We start from the raw sequence: 22,570 nt of genomic DNA on the forward strand, positions 1-22,570 counted from the left end.
TCTATTGCAGCATTATTTACCAGAGCCAAGTTATGGAAGCAACCTAAGTGTCCACCCACTGATGTACAAATAAAGACGATGTGGTAAATATATACAATGGAATATTACTTAGCCATAAAAAATGAAATCTTGCCATTTGTAACAACATGGATGGACCTAGAGGGTGTCATGCTAAGTGAAATAAATCAGACAAAGACAAATACCAAATAATTTCACTTACATGTAGAATCTAAAAAACAAAAAAAGTAGACAAAACAGACTCAAAGATACAAGGAACAGACTGTCAGTTACCAGAAACAGAAGGGGTTGGAAGTCAAGCAAAGGGGCAAAGGGGATTAAGAGGAATAAACTTCTGGTTACAAAATAAATAAGCAATGAGGATATAATATGCAGCATGGGGAATACAGTCAATAATATTGTAATAACTTTGTATGGTTACAGATGGTACCGAGACTTATCATGGGGATCATTTTGTAATGTATAAAATACTGAATCACTAGGATGTACACCTGAAAATAATAGGACAGTGTATGTCAATTACACTTCCATATTAAAAATAAACTATGACCATTACTTCAAAGGGCTCATAGCTGAGCCCCAAATAAAAGGATAGAGGAAATCACAGAAGTTTTGGGGAGATAGACAAAAAATTATGGAAATTATATTAGAATAATATTCCTAAGACGTCAATATCCATGAAGATTATGTTTGAAGAATATTAAGATATCAATATCCAAAAAATAATCAAAGGGAGAGACCATATATTTTTTTCAGGAAAACTGAAGAGTCACAGCACCGCAGGGATCCGTTGACCATGATGGCTATGCGGTCACCCAGGAAGTCAGCTTCATCCATGTAGTGGGTGGTCAATAAGATGGTACGATCCTGTTTATACTGCTGAAGGACATCCCAGGTGGCCCTCCTTGAGGCTGGGTCCATGCCAGATGTTGGTTCATCAAGTATCACCACCTAAAGACCAGAAGAACAATTTTATAACCATTAAGCATTATGTACTAGTGTCACTAAGGTCACTAAGTGTCACTTATGGGGCTTATTCTGGTTTTGCTTTTTCAGTCACTTGTTCAGTTAAGCTAACAAGTTTAGCCTAAAACTGAATTAGGAATGCTAGAATAATTCCAAACCTTGACAAATTTATTACAATAATTTGATAATGTGAATTCCATATGGGATTAATTTGTAAGGTTCTTTTTACAGTGTTAGATCCTTATCAGCTCTCAGGTTTCTGTTGGCTGATCTTTTTAGACCAGCTTTGGTGGGGATCCATTTTTAGTGTTCCCCCCCCTTTTTTTTTTTTACCTTGGAGCCCCCTATAAGTGCTATGATCATGGAGAGTCTGCGCTTCATTCCTCCACTCAGTGAACATGAAAATTCATTACGCTTATCTAGCAGGTTAAAAGCAGCCAGCATATGATCAGTTTCCATAAGACGTGTCTTTTGAGGTACTCCTTTTACCTAGAAAGAGAAACCAGTTTACATGGTGCTTCCAGCTTTTTCCTTAGAAACACTTTAAACAAGCCTTTTCTTATATGTTTTCTATATTGTCTTCTTCCCTTAGCCTGTCTTTACGTTTAAAGGAGAATTCATCAAAAATCAGTTTTTGAACTTTCTAAGAATAAGGATATTGATATTTGGTAATCTACCTGAAGTACATCAATAGAGTGGGAAAAAGGAACATATCTTTTTTGGCTTACCACACAATAGAAATAAAGGTGTTCTGACACGGTCAAGTAATTAAACAACAAATTTTGTTGGGGACACAAGCCCAAGCTTTTCCTGATCTGGACCATCTGCTGTGAGATGTCATATCCATTAATATAGGCCTCACCACTGGTAGCAGGATAGAGACCTAGGGATCAAGCAGAAGATGTAACAATACCTTAGCTTTCATGAGGGAACATGACAACAAACTTTTCATTAAAACCTTAAATTTGAAATCTATATATGGATTATTCATTAGAATTAGCAATATCTCTCAGAAGAAAATTCCAAAAAATACCAATTGTTATATTTTGAGGTGATGAGATTAAAAATAATTTTTTATTTGATTAACTGCATGTTCTAATATTCAATGAGTATGAATGAGTACAAATCACTCAGCTATATAAAAACACTAAAGAGTTTGTTATATTGGAACTTAACAGCATTGCCATCAGCCACTTGACAACATTTATGAATTATGTTATTTTTTCAAAAAAGTTTATTTTATTTTATTTTATTATGTTATGTTAGTCACCATACAGTACATCATTAGTTTTTGATGTAGTGCTCCATGATTGTTTTCGTGTAACACCCAGTGCTCCATGCAATACGTGCCCTCTTTAATACCCATCACTGGGCTAACCCATCCCCCCACCCTGCAAAAAACCTTCAGTTTGTTTCTCAGAGTCCATAGTCTCTCATGGTTCATCTCCCCCTTCATTTTGTCCTTCCTCCTCCTAATGTCTCCATGCTATTCCATATGTTCCACAAATAAGTGAAACCATATGATAATTGACTTTCTCTGCTTGACTTATTTCACTTAGCATAATCCCTTCCAGTCCCATCCATGTTGATGTAAAAGTTGGGTATTCATCCTTTCTGATGGCTGAGTAATATTGCATTATTTATATATGAATTATGTTATGAATTGTACACTGACCTAGACTGTGGTAAACTTTTAATTAAAACTTGAAAACCCAGATAATAAATCTGTCATCCTTGAAGAATTTAAATTCTAGTCAGGGGAGGTAACACATAGTAACCTAAAATAGTTTCAAAATATTTATATAATTTTTATCCATAGCTCTCATAATTATTGGTTAAGTTTAAAGAAGAAAGTATCATTTAAATCCAGTAACTCATTAATCCTATTTACACTTGCTGTGGTAAGAATTGAGTATTGTAGAGAATTGCAAAATCCCTATGTTGTACACCTGAAACTAATATAACATTGTATGTCAGGTATACTTCAATATTATAAAAAAAGAAAACATGACCAAGAGGATAAGTGTGTTCACAAATATCCAACATGATGTCTCAAATTATCCCTGTTGTGCTGCAGTCCCCTCCATCATGATGTTTATTCCAGAGGTTTTCATTTTTAACAATGTAATCTAATTTAAATGCATTGAAATGAGACTGTTTAGCTGATCACCCCCTTTGACTTATTTCTGTAGTGGACCTTTCCTTTCTGATTTTAGTGATTTGTATCTTCTCTCTCTCTTTTTTTTTTTCTTGGTCAGTATAGCTAAAGGTTTGTCACTTTCATTGATCTTTTCAAAGAACTAACGTTTGGTTTCATTAATTCCCTTATTTCCTTCTTTCTTTGGATTTAGCTGGCTGTCTTAAGTAGACAGATTGTTTATTTGAGAACTTTTTAATGTAGGAATTTACAGCTATAAATTTCCCTCTAAGCACTGCTTTAGCTGCATCTCATTAGTTTTGTGTGTTATGTCATTTTCATTCATGTCAAATATTTCCTAATTTTCTTTGTGATTTTCTCTTTCACCATTAGTATTTAGAAGTATGTTGTTTAATTTCCACAAATATGTGAATTTCTCATTTCTTCCTGTTGTAAATTTATAATTTCACTCCATTGTATTCAGAAACTACACTGTGTAATTTCAATCTTTTAAATTCATTCAGGCTTTTTTTGTGGCCTAATGTATACTCTGTCATACAGAGTATTCTACATGTGGTTGAGAAAAACATAGATTTTGCTATTAGATGAAATGTGTATAGATACTTATGAGATCTATTGTGTGTAATATTTTTCAAGTCATCTATTTATCTGTTGATATTCTGCCTACTTGCTATATCCTTCATTGAAAGTGGGATACCAAAATCTACAATTATTATTTTTCCATTGTCTATTTCTGCCTTAAATTCTGACAGTTTTTGCTTCACATATGCGGGAACTTTGTTGTTAGGTGCATATATATTTATAATTGTTACAACTTCATACTAAATTGACCCCTTTATCATTATAAAATATCCTTCTCTATTTCTAGCAACACTTTGTTTTAAAGTCTATTTTGTCTGATATTTGCATAGCTACTGCAGCTTTACTTTGGTTGCATTTTGTGTATTCTTTACATCTTTTTACTTTCCAACTATTTGTATCTTTGAATCTAAAATGTGTCTCCTGTACAGAGCATAGAGCTGGATATCTTATTTTAAAACATCTGACAATCTGCCTTTTATATGGATTGTTTAATCCACTAACAATATTATTATCAATATAGCCGGGTTTATGTTTGCCATTTTGCTTTTTTGTTGATGCCTCATGTAATTTTTGTTACTCTATTTATTGCTTTCTTTTGCATTGACTATTTTCTAGTGTAACATTTAAATTCCTTTAATGATTTTTTCACTATATATATTTTTGACTTATTTTCTTAGTAGTTGCTCTGAGCCTTACTATACACAATTTAATTACCAGGTCAACTTCAGATTTATATTAACTTAATTCTAGAGAGCTGATATAGTTTTGTTCCCTCTTCTCTATTTTTGTGCTACTATTGTTATACACATTTTATCTACATGTGTTATGATTCCAAAAATACACTGTTATAATTAATACTTATATAATTTTACACCTATTACAGAAGTGGATAAAGGAGAGCAAGCATGTAATTATAGTTTGTTAAACTTACTTCTTATTTAGCATTTTTGGTCCTCTTCATTTGTTCCTATGGATTTGCATTCCCATCTAGTATCATTTCTTTACTCTATTACAACTTTGTTCCCATCCACTTCCTTTATGCTATTATTGTCAGATTTATTACTTTTCTGTATTACAGGCCTAACATTGCAATTATATAAATAGTTTTATACAATTTCTTTTGAAATTAGTTAAAAGAAAGAGTGATATGTATTGATACTGTCTTTTATAATTACATAATTAACTTAAAAAAATTTTTTATTAACATATAATGTATTATTTGTTTCAGGGGTACAGGTCTGTGATTCATCAGTCTTACACAATTCACAGAGCTCACCATAGTACATACCCTCCCCAATGTCCATCACCTAGCCACCCCATCCCTCCCGCCCCCCTCCCCTCCAGCAACCCTCAAATTGTCTCCTGAGATTAAGAGTCTCTTATGGTTTGTCTCCCTCTCTGGTTTTGTCTTGTTTCATTTTTCCCTCCCTTCCCCTATGATCCTCTGTTTTGTTTCTCAAATCCTCGTATCAGTGAGATCATATGATACTTATCTTCCTCTGATTGACTTATTTCACTCAGCATAATACCCTCTAGTTCCACCACGTCATTGCAAATGGCAAGATTTCATTTTTTGATGGCTGCATAATATTCCATTGTATATATATATGTACCACATCTTCTCATATCCATTCGTCTATTGATGGACATCTAGGCTCTTTCCATAGTTTGGCTATTGTGGACATTGCTGCTATAAACATTGGGGTGCACATACCCCTTTGGATCACTACATTTGTATCTTTGGGGTATATAACCAGTAGTGCAATTGCTGGGTGGTAGGGTAGCTCTATTTTCAGCTTTTTGAAGAACCTCCATACTGTTTTCTAGAGTGGCTTCACCAGCTTGCATTCCCACCAACAGTGTAGGAGGGTTCCCCTTTCTCTGCGTCCTCACCAACATCTGTCGTTTTCTGATTTGTTAATTTTAGCCATTCTGACTGGTGTGAGGTGGTATCTCATTGAGGTTTTGATTTGGATTTCCCTGGTGCCGAGTGATGTTGAGCACTTTTTCATGTGTCTTTTAGCCATTTGGATGTCTTCTTTGCAGAAATGTCTGTTCATGTCTTCTGCCCATTTCTCGATTGGATTATTTGTTCTTTTGGTGTTGAGTTTGATAAGTTCTTTATAGATCTTGGATATCAGCCCTTTATCTGTAGTGTCACTTGCAAATATCTTCTCCCATTCTGTTGGTTGTCTTTTGGTTTTGTGGACTGTTTCCTTTGCTGTGCAAAAGCTTTTTATCTTGATGATGTCCCAAGAGTTCATTTTTGCCCTGGCTTCCCTTGCCTTTGGCGATGTGTCTAGAAAGAAGTTGCTGTGGCTGAGGTCGAAGAGGTTGCTGCCTGTGTTCTCCTCTAGGATGTTGATGGACTCCTGTCTCACATTTAGGTCTTTCAACCATTTGGAGTCTATTTTTGTGTGTGGTGTAAGGAAATGGTCCAGTTTCATTCTTCTGCATGTGGCTGTCCAATTTTCCCAACACCATTTGTTGAAGAGACTTTTTTCCATTGGACATTCTTTCCTGCTTTGTCAAAGATTAGTTTGACCATAGTGTTGAGGGTCCATTTCTGGGCTCTCTGTTCTGTTCCATTGATCTATGTGTCTGTTTTTGTGCCAGTACCATACTGTCTTGATGATTACAGCTTTGTAATAGAGCTTGCAGTCTGGAATTGTGATGCCACAAGCTTTGCTTTTCTTTTTCAACATTCCTCTGGTTATTCAGGGTCTTTTCTGGTTCCATACAAATTTTAGGATTATTTCTTCCATTTCTTTGAAAAAAGTGGATGGTGTTTTGATAGGGATTGCATTAAATGTGTAGATTGCTCTAGGTAGCATTGACATTTTAACAATATTTGTTCTTCCAATCCATGAGCATGGAAAGTTTTTCCATTTCTTTGTGTCTTCCTCAATTTCTTTCATGAGTTTTCTGAGTACAGATTCTTTGCCTCTTTGGTTAGATTTATTCCTAGGTATCTTATGGTTTTGGGTGCAATTGTAAATGGGATCAACTCCTTAATTTCTCTTTCTTCTGTCTTGTTGTTGGTATATACAAATGCCACTGATTTCTGTGGACCAATTTTATATCCTGCCACTTTACTGAATTCCTGTATGAGTTCTAGCAGTTTTGGGGTGGAGTCTTTCGGGTTTTCCACATAAAGTATCATATCATCTGCAAAGAGTGAGAGTTTGACTTCTTTGCCGATTTGGATGCCTTTGATTTCTTTTTGTTGCCTGATTGCTGAGGCTAGGACTTCTAGTACTATGTTAAATAGCAGTGGTGATAGTAGGCATCCCTGCCGTGTTCCTGGGGAAACACGGAAAATCTCTCAGTTTTTCTGCATTGAGAATGACATTTGCTGTGGGTTTTTCATAGATGGCTTTTATGATATTGAGGTATGTACCCTCTATCCCTATACTCTGAAGAGTTTTGATCAAGAAAGGATGCTGTACTTTGTCAAATGATTTTTCTGCATCTATTGAGAGGATCATACGGTTCTTGTCCTTTCTTTTATTAATGTATTGTATCACACTGATTTGTGGATGTTGAACCAACCTTGCAGCCCAGGAATAAATCCCACTTGGTCGTGGTGAACATAATTAACTTTGATATGTCATCTGTGTTATATGTGTATCTGTGTGTGTGCATGCACGCATGTGTTCAGATTTCCATCTCAGCTTACTGCTTTTAGCCCAAAGAACTTTTTAAAGGTAGGTGTGTTAGGAATGAATTCTGTCAGGTTTGTTTATCTGGGAATGTGTTATTTCATGTTAATTTCTGATACCTAGAGATGAGACTCTCAGCTGACAGTTTTTTCTTTCAGCACTTCGTTCTTTAAAAAAAAATTTTTTTTTGTAACTGGAAGTTAGTACCTGTTAATCCCCATCACTGATTTTGCCCATCTCCCGCCACCTACCTTCCCCCTGGCAACCACCATTTTGTTCTCTGTACTTAGAGTGTTTCTTTGTTTTTGTTTCTTCAAGTCAACATATAAGTGAAATCATAAAGTATTTGCTTTTCTCTGTCTATTTCACTTAGCACAATACCCTCTAGTTATATCCATGTTGTTGCAAATGACAACACAATACACACACACCCCACATATATATACACATTATATACACCACATACATACATACAACACATATATATATACCACATACATATATATGCACTATATATACATATATCACATCTTATCCATTCATGTGTTGATGGACACTAGGGTTGCTTCTATTTCTTAGTTGTTGTTAATAATGCTGCAGTAAATGTAGAGGTACATGTATCTTTTAGAATTACTGTTTTCATTTTCTTTGGGTAAATTCCCAGTAGTGAAATTACTGGATCATATGGTATTTCTGTTTTTAATTTTTTGAGGAAATTCCATACGATTTTCCACAGTGGCTGCACCAATTTACATTCCCACCAATAGTGCATGAGGGTTCCCTTTACCCACATTCTCCCTAACATGTGTTATTTCTTGTCCTTTTGACACTAACCATTCTGACTGGTGTGCAGTGATATCTCATTGTGGTTTTGATTTGCATTTACCTGATAATGACTGATGTTGAGCATCTTTTTTTTTTTAAAGATTTTATTTATTTTAGAGAGAGAGAGAGCATGAGAGTGGGATGAGGAGCAATGGGAGAAGCAGACTCCCTGCCAAGCAGGGAATCCAACATAGGGCTCAATCCCAGGACCCTGGGATCATGACCTGAGCCGAAGGCAGATGCTTAGCTGACTGAGCCACCCAGGTGTCCCTTGAGCATCTTTTCATATGTCTATTGGCCATCTATATGTCTTTGGAAAAATATATATTTAGGTCCTCTGCCCATTTTTTAATCAGATTGTTTCCTTTTTTTGGTGTTGAGTTGTAGGAGTTCTTTTCATATTTTGGATATTAACCCCTTATTGGATATATCATTTGCAAATATACTCTCCCATTCAGTCTGTCTCTCTTTTGTGTTTGCTGATTTTTTCAGTGATATACATATGGATTTCTTTCTCTTTATTCTTTGCACATTTATGAGTGGTTTTTGATATATGGTTACCATTAGGCTTGTATATAAGCACTTCTGATATAGCAGTTTATATTAAGTTGATGACTGTCCAAATTTGAACCCATTCTTTTTTCCTCTCCTCCCCATGTTTTAGGCATATGTTGTTATATTCTATATTATTTTATTTTGTGAGTTCCTTGACTGGTTTATTATAGAAATATTCATTTTTACTGCTTTTGTGTTTCCTACCTTCATACTGTCATTTTTGGTCTTTCCTTTCCACTTTTTAAAGTCCCCTTTAATATTTCTTGCTGGGTTGGTTTAGTGGTCATGAACTTCTTTAGTTTTTTGTGTGTCTGGGAATCTTTTTCTCTCTCCTTCTATTCTGAATGATAGCCTTGCTGGATAGAAGTATTCTTGGCTGCAGATTTTTCCCAGTCAGCATTCTTCTAGTTTGCAAAATTTGTGCTGAAAAATCTCCTGCTAGTCTTATGGGTTTTCCCTTGTAAGTTACAGTTTCCTTTTGTCTTGCTGCTTTAAAATTTTTTTCTTTATTATTATATTTTGCCAATTTTAATTAATATCTTAGTGTGGATCTGCTTTTGTTGATTTTGATGGGGGTTCTATGTGCCTCCTGGATTTGGATATGTTTCCTTCCCCAGATAGGGATGTTTTTAGCTATTATTTCTTCAAATAAATTATCTGTCCCCTTTTCTCTCTCTTCTTCCGGGACTCCTATAATATGAATGTTATTACATTTGATGGAGTCGGAGTTCCCTAAGTTTATTCTCATTCTGCATAATTCTTTATTCTCTCTTTTGTTCAGCTTGATTACTTTCCACTACTCTGCCTTCTAGGTCAGTAATTCATTCTTCTACTTCTCCCATCTTGCAATTCATTCCATCAGTCATGTTTCTCATTTTGTTTATTGAACGCTTTATCTCTGTTATGTTGTTCCTTACTTCTGTGTTAAAGGTCTCACTCATGTCTTCCATTCTTTTCTCTATTCCACTGAGTATCCTTTTGATCACTACTTTAAATTCTCTACCAGGCATGTTACTTTTATCTGTTTTGCTTAGATCTCTGGCTGTGGCCTTGTCCTGTTTTTACATTTGGGATAAATTTCTCTGTCTCCTCATTTTGTCTGCCTGTGTCTGTTTCTGTGTATTAGGAAAGTCAGCTATGTCTTCAGCTCTTGAAAGTAGTGACTTTATGAAGAAGAGGTCCTGGAGTGCCCTGCAGTGCAGCATCCCCTGTTCACCAGAAATTGGCACTTTAGAAATGTGTGTTGTTTATGCCCTGCTGTTGTGTCTGAGTCAAGTTTCCTCTCAGTGAAGTCATCTGCAGTGACTCTCCAACTTTTGTGGGAATGCTTGTTCTCTGTGGTGTTAGTGGGACCCAGGCAGGTCAGCTCTTTTTTTTTTTAAGATTTTATTTATTTGAGAGAGAGAGAGAGAGAGAAAGTGAGCAGGACAGAGGGAGAGGGAGCAAACTCCTCGCTGAGCAGGGAGCTCGACTTGGGGCTTGATCCCAGGACTCTGGGATCATGACCTGAGCAGAAGGCAGATGCTTAACTGAGCCACCCAGGTACCCCCAGACAGGACAGCTCTGAAGGGGTGTACCTGCTGGGGAACTTGGGAGTGTGGTGGCAGTGTTAGCAAATTTGCTCTGGGCCACTAGTCTTATGCTGGATCCCCTGAAGGGCTGCAGTGGCTGAGGGCCAGAGACTGGGCTTGGTGTACAAGGATGGCTGGGTGTAGCATATCAGACATGCAGGGTACACGATGGCAGGACGGGGTGCATGTGTGGCTTTAAGAAAATTTGTCCTGAGCCCAGGACTGAGGCTAGCAGGCTTAAAGTGGGTGAATCCTCAGGAGAACTCATGGGCATTGTGCACTACTAGCAGGTTAGGTAGCAAGTGTATGTGCAGTCCTGCTGCCTGCAGATGGCCCTGTGTTTATGCTGGGACCAGAAAATTGGGGGGTGGGAGTGAGAAAGGGGGAAATGATGCCTGCCAACTCCCTCAGTTTTGGAGAATCCCCGAACATGCTCTGAAATCACTATGAACAGATTTGTCTCCCATTTGCCCCTGGCATTGTGTAAACTGCTGTTTTTATGTTGCCTCTCTGTGCAGGCTGCTGTTTCTTCAAGGGCAGGGACCCAGCTATCACCAGCCTTCCCTGCTTGTCCAGTGCCGAATCAGCTGACTTTTAAAACTCCAGGCTCTAAGTTCTACTGGTTATACAAATTCACAGAATTGAGCTCCTCTGATTTTCAAAGCCAAAAATTATGGGTATCAGTCTTCCCCATGTGAGCTCCCTGGTGCGAAGATCCACTTCTCTGCCCTTTCTGTGTACAACTCCCTCCCTCCTGAAGGCAGCCTCCCTCTGCCTTTCTGACCTTTCTAATCTTTCAGATGCAGTTTCTTGTCTATATTTAGTTGTAGAGTTTATTCTGCTAGTCTTTGGATCACTCTCCAGTTTACTTATTTGGATATAGATGATATCTAGGTGTAAATATGGAATGGGATAAGCTCAGGGTCCTCCTACTCTGCCATCTTCCCAAACTACCCCTGCATATTAATTTTGTGTTCTACAACTTAATGGAATTCATTTATTAGTTCTAGTAGTTTTTTGGTGGTTTCTTTAGCATTTTCTACATATATCATCTGCAAATAGTGACAGTATTGTCTTCCTTACCAATTTAAATGCCTTTTATTTCTTTTTCTTGTCTGTTGGCTGTGACTAGGACTTCTACTATTATGATGAATGAAAGTGGGGGGAGTAAACATCTTTTTCTTGTTCCTGATCTTAAAAGAAAAGATTTCAGCTTTTCACCATTGAGTATGATTTTAGCTGTAGGTTTATCATATATGGCCTTAATTATATTGAAATATGTTCCCTCCAAACATACTTTTGGAGTTCCCTCCAAACATACATTGAGAGTTTTTAATCAAGAATGGATGTTGTATTTTGTCAAATGTTTTTTTTTTCTGCATCTACCGAGATGATCATATTTTTTTTCCTTCCTCTTGTTAATGTGATGTACCACATTGATTGATTTGCCAATATTGAACCACACTTGTATCTGTGGCATAAATCCAACATGGTCATGATGAATCCTTTTAATGTATGTTGAATTTGTTTCGCTAACATTTTGTTGAGGAGATTTACATATATGTTCATCAGAAATATTGACCTGTAGTTTTACGCAGGGTGCTTGATTTGGTATCAGGGTAATGCTGACCTTGTAGAATGAATTTGGAAGTTTTCCTTCCTCTTCTCTTTTTTGGAATACTTTGAGAAGAATGAGCATTAAATCTTTTAAATGTTTGATAAAATTCACCTGTGAAGACATCTGTTCCTGGACTTTGGTCATTGGCAGCTTTTTCATTACTGATGAAATTTCATTACTAGTAACTGATCATTTCAAATTTTCAATACTTTTTATTAAATATCATCCCGTTGCTTTCTGGCCCCCATTATTTCTAATTAGAAGTCAGCTTCTGGTCCTATTGGGGTGCAACTGAATGTGACAAAGTATTTTTGGCTTCCTGCTTTCAAGATTTTCTCCTTAATAATTTTTACTATAATATTTATGGGTGATGATCTCTTCACATGTATCCTATTTGAAGTTTTTGGAGCTTCTTGAATGTGTAGATTAATGTTTTCAGCCATTATTTTGTAGAATACCTTTCTGGCTTTGTTCTCTTTCTCCTCTCCTACATTCCAATACATGTATGCTGGTGCATTTAAAGGTATCAAAAATTGCTATGAAACTTAATTTTCCTTCATTCTTTTTCCTTTGTTTTATTCACATTTTAAAATCTCTATCAATCTATCTTCAAGTTCACGAGTGTTCTCTTGTGACAATTCATGAAATCTACTGTTGAGCCCCTTTAATGAATTTTTCACTTTGCTTATTGTACTTTTCAACTCCAGAATTCCCACCTGGTTCTTCTTTTTATAATTTCTATCTTTTCATTGGTATTTTCTATTTGATACTCTTTTCATACATTCCATTACTTCTTTAATCATGGTTTCCTTTAGTTCTTTGAGAATATTTATAATGGTCACTTTGTAAAATCTTTGTAAAACCTGTTATCTGCTATCTCTCACATGAAATTATTTACAATTTAAAAAGAAAGATTACTGAACAATTTTATGTATCACTGAACTGGCTAAATTGTAAATATCAAAAGAATACACAAAAGTCTTGTAGGCTTGATCTACAGTGTCTATGTGAGGATACTCTGGACAGATATATACACTTACCTGAGAGAATAGATAGAGTAGTGGATTTTCCTGCCCCATTGGGTCCTAGAAGAACAGTGATCTGCCCCACATATAAATTCAAAGACAGGTCTTTTACAGCTATCTTGGTAGTATTTGGCACTTGGACTTCCTGTTGAGGAAAACTCACAAATATTAACTTTATCACTATTACTTTGGAAAGACAAGCACTCATATCAAGTATCTATACAAGAAACCATACCACATAATCAATCTCATGAGGAAAAAAATCCAAAATTAAGAAGGATAAAAATGTGACTGGAAAAAAAATATCTGAAGGCATAACATGAGCTGTAAAATTTCACAGTAAATCTATAAACATCCCCTCAGTAATATCCATTTATGCCTTGATTCAATTAACGTCTTAAAGCTGATAATGCCATAATCTTCTTCAGTCCATGCATTTGTCCTGGTTTGAAGAACTGCCAATACAAAACCTGGATAGAACATCTAAAATGTAGATGTTTTATAGGCATCTCAAATTTCTTATGTGTAGTTTAGCAGTGCTCCTGCTTAAGATGCAAAAATATGGAGGGGTGCCTGAGTGGCTCAGTTCGTTAAGCATCCAACTCTTGGTTTCACCTCAGGTCATGATCTCCTGGTCATGAGCTCAAGCCCTGTGCACTGGGTGCAGAGTCTACTTCAGAGTTTCTCTCCCTCTTCTGCTCACACACTCTCTCAAATAAATAAATAAAATTCTTTTTAAAAAGATGCAAAAATATGGAAAAAGCATCACTCTCACTCTAGAAAACAAGAAACTTGTTTAAATAATCTAAAAAATCGTAAATTTTCTTGAACTCATCAGAGAAGTGACTTTTCCAGGCAACCAATTAGCCTTAAATTTAAGAAAAAATAGATGCCTTTAAGGAGAGATGATATATAAACATTTGCTTATCTGGAGGAGACATAGGCACTATGTAACTAATAAAAAGATTTTGGTTAAATTTTTAATGAAAATGAAGTAAAAATACTTTACAATATCTAAATAAAAAAGTTGGGATTCAAGCCCATTTCATTCAGACTTTAAACATATATTCCTTCCAGTATTACCCACTGATGGTGAATAAAGCAATACCACAACCAAATCTTGTGGAACAAAAAAAGCTATTTCTCTTTTACTCCAAATGGCAATAAATGTTTTCTCCCTAGATGTCCTCATCCTCTCTTTTCCCTAGACCAAAGCATCAGGCTCATGAACTGCTTATTTGAAATCTCTACTCAGATAAGTGTGTAAAGTTTTACATCCAAAATGAAGCTCTTAATTTCTCAAAGTTTCACTTTAAAACCAACTAACCAAGCAAACCTCAAATTCTCCCCCAATGTCTCCAATATCCATAAATTGCTCCACCAACCATCCATTGCTCAAGGCACAAAACGAACTACTTTAGTTTCCTCCTTTTCCTTCAATTTTACATCCAACCAGAGAGCAAATCTTTTCAGCTCTAACCCCAGATATATTCTGAATCTCTATACTTCTATCTCCACAAGACTAGTCCACACTGCCACATTTTAGCCAAGCTATTATAAAAGCCGCCAATTTGTCTTCTTTCTTCCACTCATAATCCTCACAGCAGCCAGAGTGTTCTCATAGAAAAATAAATTAGATCATGTCTCTCTACTTAATAAAGGTCAATACTGGTTGATGTACGTTTGGGTTCCTTCCATAATTTGGCTATAAACATTGGGGTGCATGTATCCCTCCAGATTAGTATTTTTATATTCTTTGGGTAAATACCTAGTCGTGCAATTGGTGTATCATAGGGTAGTTCTATTTTTAACTTTCTGAAGAACCTCTAAATTGTCTTCCAGAGTGACTGCACCCATTTGCATTCCCGCCAATGGTGTAAGAGGGCTCCCCTTTCTCCACATCCTCACCAACACCTGTTGCCTTCTGTGTTAATTTTAGCCATTCTGACTGGTGTGAGGCAATGATGTGGATGGAGCTAGAGAGTGTAATGCTAAGGAAAGTGGCCAGAGAAAGACATTTAGAATTTAAGAAACAAATGAATACAGGGGGGAAAAAGAGGCAAATAAGAAACAAACTATTTAAAAATGCAAATAGGCAGGCAAAAAGGCAACTATAAACAAACTATGGAGAACAAACATGGTCACAGGAGGGGAGGTAGGTGGGGGGATAGGTTAAATGGGTGATGGATATTCAGGAGGGCACTTGTTATGAGCACTGGGTGTTGTATGTTAAGTGATAAATCACTAAATTCCATATCTGAAACTAATGTTACACTGTATGTTAACCAACTGGAATTTAAATAAAAACTTGGGAGAAAAAATAATAAAGGCTGATAATTATTTCCTAATATTAAAAAAATGGAATCCAAGCTTTATCATGGCCTTCAAGGCCCCCTGTGTGGTTTATACTATGACTATACCACCAAATTCATTTCATGTCATTCTTTCTCTTTGCTTTCTTCACTCCAACTTTAATCTCATCTGTGTTCCTCAACAAATGAAGCTCCTTTCCATCTCAGAGCTTTGAATTTTCTGTTTGAATTATCTGTACCTAGTTTTTCATCTATCAGTCCCATTCTCATCATTCCAGTCTCAGCTCTAATGTCATTGTTACAAGCCAGGTTCCAAGGAACCTTGATTAGAAGATTAAAATGTAGTAAGTTTATTAAGGAGTGCTCTCAAGATCAAAACCTGTATAGGAGAGAGCTGGAATGGCAACTGCACAGAGGATGAAGACAAAATACAGTTCAGTATCTCTAAGGCCTCAGGTGATCCCATGAGGAGCTTTTAGGCTAGAAAGGCTATTTAAAGTTATCCCAAGTTGAGAAACAGGGTCCTTATGTGTCCCCACATTGAATAGTCATTGGATTTGGGTTTCTCCAAGACAAGGAGCAAGAGCTTAGGTGAGGTGACCTTCTATCATCAAAGATATTCAAACAAGGTGACACTGAGAGCTGTTAGCTGAAGCTGTCAGTGACATGACGCTCTTTTCCACAGCTGGTAACAAGTCTTTCAGTCCAGAGGGTATCATCTGGGAGTGTAGTATATTATCCGGTCCACTCCTTGCACTGAATTCTCTTCCTTCACCAAGTTCTGGTAGCAGCTCCTCCAGGACTCCAGTGAAACTCTTTTCATCAGGGGAACTTATGTGCCCCTGACCTTAACACTGCAACTGATATTATCTTCATAATTTACTATCCATTCTAGATTACTCTCATCTTTGGCTAGCACTGCTCATGATCTAAGTTACTGTGTACTCCTCAGGCCATGACTGCTGTATTTCTTCATTTACTATCAAATTGAGTAGGAGAGTACAAAGACATACAAGTGGAACATGTGAGTACCAAATATATTCCTCCCTGTTCTGTGTAATAGCTAACAACCCTACTTACTGGTGTTTAGAGTCAATCACCCTTTGCCAGAAATGTGATAAATGTGATCCTCTTCTTGTCTGTTGGTCTCTTGGCATAAAAGGTTTTAAATGCCTTGGCAGTAACCAGTTCATAGTTCAAAGGAACTCTTGAGGGGGCGTCTGGGTAGCTCAGTAGGTTAAGCATCTGCCTTCAGCCTCAGGTCATGATCCCAGGGTCCTGGGATCGAGTCCCACATCAGGCTCCCTCCTCAGCGGGGAGTCTTGCTTCTCCCTCTCCCTCTCCCACCGGCTTGTCCTCTCTTTCGCTCACACTCCCTCTCAAATAAATAAATAAAAATCTTAAAAAACAAAACAAACAAAAACCAAAGGAACTCTCAGTGTATCTTCCTTTTGGGGATCAGAGGCCATGGTTGCGATGACAGGAAGCACCAACTGCTCAAGTGGATCACTAGAAGTTCTAGCAACTAGGACCACTCCTGCTTCTACCCCTCGGTTTCTAACCATGTCTCCTACATCTGGGCAACATAGCACCACATAATGGTCTTTGCTATAGTGTGAATACTACATCCGGAAGGATGGGAACTCATTTCCACAAGTTACCATCTTTATACAGTTGCCTCAAATATGCCTTCAGCAGGCTATTTCAACATTCTCTTCAGATGGGGATTTCTGAATGTATATAATAGACCAGTGCATCCCAGTGTTGTGAGCTCACTGCTGTACCTCCTTTGCTGGAAAGTGGGATTCTTTGATGTGACAGTACGTAGAATCCCAGACTGGTGGACCAAACAATCAAGCTCTGGGATGTCATTTTGCCTGAGACTCTATAGGCAAAAACGTGCCTAGAGTAAGGGTTGATTCCTATAAGATGAAGCACCTTTCAGTGTGAAACAGGTCCAATGTACTCATCTAGACACCTCATCTAGACACCAAGTAGATGTCTGATCTCCTTTTGGAATGGTCCTCAGAAGTGAGCTTTGTTGAGGAGATGCTAGAAATGTGGCAATAAGAACAGCAAGGTTCGGGGCACCTGGGTGGCTCAGTCATTAAGCATCTGCCTTTAGCTCAGGTCATGATCCCAGGGTCCTGGGATCAAGCCCCACATTGGGCTCCCTGCTCCATGGGAAGCCTGCTTCTCCCTCTCCCACTCCCCCTGCTTATGTTCCTTCTCTCACTGTCTCTGTCAAATAAATTACTAAATAAAATCTTTAAAAAAAGAATAGCAAGGTTAACTTAGGGAGTGAGGGCCCATATTTCAGTTTTTCTTATACTCCTGCCACTGCAGATTTCTATTCCTGTACCCCTTGTATGATTACTGATGGCAGAGGCTGGTTAATGTCACCCGAGTCAATTTGTCTACATGGTTATTTAGTAGTACTTCTGTGATATGTGGTCTCTGGTGGATGTTAACATGCATTACAAAGATCTTCCCACTTTCTCATTCCTATAGTTCCATCCATGTGCCTCTAACCTAGAATTTCTTGTGTAGTCTTTCTCACTGTAGGCCCTTAATTTGCCAGATCATTCACCACCGCCCAGTTCAGTGGTTTCGGGTCAATCCTGTGACACAAAGTGGAGGACCAGGAAAATAGCCTGAAGTTCTGTCCTTTAGGAGGATTTCTTTCCCCTTTTGTCTTTCAAGGTTATTCCTATTTGGGGCTTCAGTGTAGCTCCCTTCACCCATGTACCAAGCTGAGCTACCTGTGAAGCAACCTTGGAACTTTTTCCTCCTGTGTGAGTTGGTTAATACATCTCAGAATGGCCACGTGTGTGAACAGAGGGAGAAGTACTAAAGTAATAGTCATGGATGACATCAAGATTTAGATCCCCTGCTCACAAAGACTGCTGATGTCCACTGATTCTGCTCATGTTCAATCTTTGATATACCACTTCCATCTTATGATGGGTAACTGTTGGTCTTGCCTCTCCCTACTGATATGATGGTTCAGCTCATGATGGAACCCAGTTCATGATGGCCATTGCTGGACACAGTTATTTGGTATCCCATGATCAGTTGCTTCATCTCTACCAAGGCTCAACAGCATGCCAGAACTGTTTTTTGAAAAATATAATTCTCTCTTTCAGTTGCTGATGGCATGGCCTTGATCCAGAACACTAGATGCCCACTGAGGCTTACCATAAAATCAACATGATATGCTTTCCCAGTATGACACCCACAAATACCATAAAGTCTGCTGAGTTGGGATGACCAAGCAGCAGGCGTGCTTCTACTACATCCTGCTGCAGTGTCCTTTCCCGCTCCAGACTCCACTCAAAGTTGGCAGTAGGAGAAAAACAGTATTCTCAGGTACAGAATATATTGGCTTCAAAACCTGAAGTAGCCAGCAGGTACTATTTTCCTTTTTCATGATGGGAGGTATACAATACACTAAATTATTCTTTACTTTGGGAAGAATTACTGGCAGATACCAGATCACTAACTCCTAAAAATTTTACCAATGTAGTGAGCCTCTGAATCTTTATAGGCTTTATCTGTCCCCTCCTGAGAATACATGTCTGACCAAGGCCTTCAAGAAACTTGCCATTTCTTGCTTATCTGATCCAGTTATCAATATAGTGGGCCAGAGTGATGCTCTGCAAAATGTATAGCTAATCCAGTTCCCTTCAGATTATATTAGGACAGAGAGCTGAAGAGCCTATAGCCCTGGACAAATAAATATATACTGTTGCTGTCCACTCAAATGAATACAAAGATCTCTGATCCCCATTTTGATGGTACAGGAAAAATGAATTTGCGATATCAGTGGCCCTATATCATGTTCTCAGGCTGTGTTAATTTACCACAAGTGAAAATTACCACACTTGACACAAAAGCGGCAAATAGGTGAACGATTTGAATTTGTGGTAGATCCACTGTCATTCTGCAGGTTTGCAAGGACCAGAGTGGAGAGTTAAATGGGGTTAAGGGGAATTGCTACCCATGCTGCTTGCATCTATGCCACTTTCCCAAGAATGTGATATTGCCTTTGATTTACCATCTTGGCCACCGGGAGGAGGAGGATTCAAAGGATTCCCCCTGGCTTTTCTAGTAGGACAGCTCGTCCCCAGAGGCCAAAGAGTCAAGATACGGGTTTTTACATCGTCAGGTATGTCATTTCTAATTATACATTTGGCAACTATAGAAATGTCCACTAGATGGTACTGTAGTCCCAGTGTGCCTACTGTAAGTCATCAAAAGCCAAGATTACATTTATTACCTAGCCTGCACATAGCCTCGCTCTAACAACAGGATCGAGATGGTACTTCGGATCTCCAAGTATGGTTACCCAAGTAAATTGCTAGAAGTCCCTTTGTAGGACTTGGGTAATCGTTATCATGTACATTTGCTGTGATGTTGCAGAGCACTTCTACCTAGCCAATCCAGACCCTCCTTCAGTCAGTGAGTGTGAGCTCTGAACACTGCAAACTGTGGAGACCACCCTGAATTTATATATCGGGTGCTATCTTAGCTCCTGATGATACAACTTTTATTTCTTCTGGTAGGACAGGTTGGGCAATATCCTCACTAGCTATCCTCCCATCTTGCCTCAAGAGAGCTATGTTCTGTTAACCATCATTTGTGGACCAGGTGTCCCAGACTGCCACTCCATACTTGACACTTTATTAGAAAAATTGTTCCCGCCTGTGTCACCACCGATCCTCTGTTATGTTGGACTCATGCTACCTCCACTGCTACTAGTGAGTCCATTTCTGTTAAGGTATCTCCTACTGCCAGCCCTTACTAGTGCGGCTGGTATTCCTCTCACTAGTATATTTATTGCTTTGACTGGGCCCACCTGCAAAAGCATGGTCATGTAGTAGATTAATTGGGCGAAACTGGTTCAGGGTCTTTCTGAGGCTGCAATCAAGTGACAACCTGGGCTAAGGTCATCTGAAGACCTGACCAAGATCAGGGTATCCACTTCCTAGCAGGCCTACTCAAGTTCATACTGATTGTCTGGGGAAGATTCAGTTCTTGCCATATGAGCAGCTTGAATGGCATGGTGCTATCTTCAGAGCAAGCAATTCACAACCAAGCCTAAAGCCATAATGACTTCTATGATCCAGCCTTGGAAGTCCCATACTTCACTTGCACAGTATTATACAGGTTACAACGTCAGCCTATTCACTGCAGAAGGGGACTGTACAAAAATGTGAATATCAGTGAGGATCCCCGGGGGCCATCATGAAGGCTGCCAGCAACCACAGTCCACCCTCTGCCTCCAATGACTCATTTTGTTCTCACATAAAAACACCTTCACCTGCTCTCAGTGCTACAAATGTCTCAACTATTTATAGCATCGGCTCAAAGTCCAGGTCTTGTCATCTAAATCAGGTCCAGGTGTCAATGAGCCTCTTGTGGTCTAGGTCCTGAGATTACCTCTTAGAGTACAATTACTCTAGAACAGAAGACCTGTGATCCAAAGGGACTTGAAATCTACAATCTTCCACTCAGGATCCTCACAAACCTAACACAAAGTAGTGGGATATGCATAAATTAACCACTACACATACTCTCGGTGAAATAAGTGGAAGGCAAGAAGCATAAGGCAGTCAAATGAAATTCTGAAATCTATTTGGCATTGTTGGCAGTTCTCTGATTAGGACTCAAGACCAGAGAATAATTCTCCAAGGTCTTGACTCTACTTTCTATTCTCGACTCTGACTTCTCAATCATCCTTCCTTCACCATGAAAAGCATCCCATGGCTGCAGCTGTTTTATTCTAGCCTGCTTTCTATTTGTAGGTGTTTGGCAGTTCAAAGGCCTCTATTCATTTCTTACTATTTCAGTCCTTTTAAAGAAGTTAGGGGTATTTCTTATAGCACAATTTTATTTAAATTTTGCTCAATGAGACCACAAAAACCACTCCTACAAATATATTTGAGACGATCTTTCTTTACCTTTGGCTTCTGTTGAGGTTCCTGACAAATAAGGCCCTAAGTTGTTACTGTCCCTACTGTTTGACTGAACGGCACCCTGAGGCACCACCTTAGATATTTCTCCATCTAAAACAAGGGTTTTACTCAATATTTTTAGTTTTGGTTATAGTTGACACACAACGTTACATTAGTTTCAGATGTACAACTTAGTTTATACATTATGCTGTGTTCACACAAGTATAGCTACCATCTGCTCCATTACATCACTATTATGACATCATTGACTATATTCCTTATGCTCTGCTTTTTATTCCCCTGACTTACTTATGCCATAACTGGAGGCCTGTATCTTTCTTTCATCTTCACCCATTTTCCCCAAACTCCCATCCTGCTGCCCTCTAGAACCATCAATTCTCTGTATTTACAGTTCTGGTTCTACTTTTTGTTTATTCACTTTTTAGCCTCCATTTATCAGTGGAATCACATATTTGTTTTAGTCTGACTTATTTCATGTAGCATAATACTTTCCAGGTCCACCCATGTTGTGTCAAATGGCACAATCTCATCCTTTTTTATGACTGTGTAATAGTCCATTACACACACACACACACACACACACACACACACACACACCCATTTTCCTTATCCATTCATCTGCTGATGGGCACTTACGTTGCTTCCACATTTTGGCTATAGTAAATAACGTTGCAATAAACACTGAGGTACATATATCTTTTTCAGTTAGTGTGTTCATTTTCCCTGGGTAAATACCCAATAGTGGAAATATTGGATCATATGATAATTCTACTTTTAATTTTCTGAGGAACCTCCATACTGTTTTCCACAGTGGATGTACCACTTTACATTCCCACCAACAGTACATGAGGGTTCCTTTTTCTTTACATCCTTGCCAACACTGTTGTTTCTTATGTTTTTTATTTTAGCCATTCTGATGTGTGAGGTGATATCTCATCGTGGTTTTGATTTGCATTTCCCTGATGATCACTGACGTTGAGCATCTCTTCATGTGTCTGTTGGCCATCTTCTTTGGAAAAATGTCTATTCAGGTCCTCTGCCCATTTTTAAATCAGATTATTTGTTTTTTTGGTGTTGGGTTGTATGAGGTTTTTTTTTTTTTTTTTTTTTTTTTACATATTTTGGATATTAACCCCTTAGCAGATATATCATTTGCAAATATCTTCTCCCATTCAGTAGGCTGTTTTGTTTTGTTGATGGTTGTATACACATCTCCAAAATTAGCTGTATTTGCAGGCAGGGCTCTGGGTTTCCCAAGGCTTGGGGTTAGGAGCTCAAACCAAGCTTAGGTAGACCTTTG

General features: G+C 38.1%; 1 protein-coding gene across 1 annotated transcript in view; it reads right to left on the reverse strand.

Annotated features, from left to right (window-relative positions):
* LOC114198794 (phospholipid-transporting ATPase ABCA3-like) overlaps positions 1-22,570 on the reverse strand; it is a 137,876-nt gene that overhangs the window by 80,335 nt on the left and 34,971 nt on the right. The window contains exons 12-15 of the mRNA XM_088017068.1: positions 12,996-13,125; positions 1,713-1,867; positions 1,318-1,473; positions 759-969 (exon numbers count right to left, since the gene is read on the reverse strand). Of these exons, the coding sequence (XP_087873194.1) occupies positions 759-969; positions 1,318-1,473; positions 1,713-1,867; positions 12,996-13,125 (652 nt within the window). The remainder of the gene's footprint in view (positions 1-758; positions 970-1,317; positions 1,474-1,712; positions 1,868-12,995; positions 13,126-22,570) is intronic.

This window comes from Eumetopias jubatus, unplaced genomic scaffold (genome assembly GCF_037043125.1).
Source record: "Eumetopias jubatus isolate StellerSeaLion01/CBP00866 unplaced genomic scaffold, mEumJub1_p1.0 scaffold_12, whole genome shotgun sequence".
Taxonomy (NCBI): domain Eukaryota; kingdom Metazoa; phylum Chordata; class Mammalia; order Carnivora; family Otariidae; genus Eumetopias; species Eumetopias jubatus.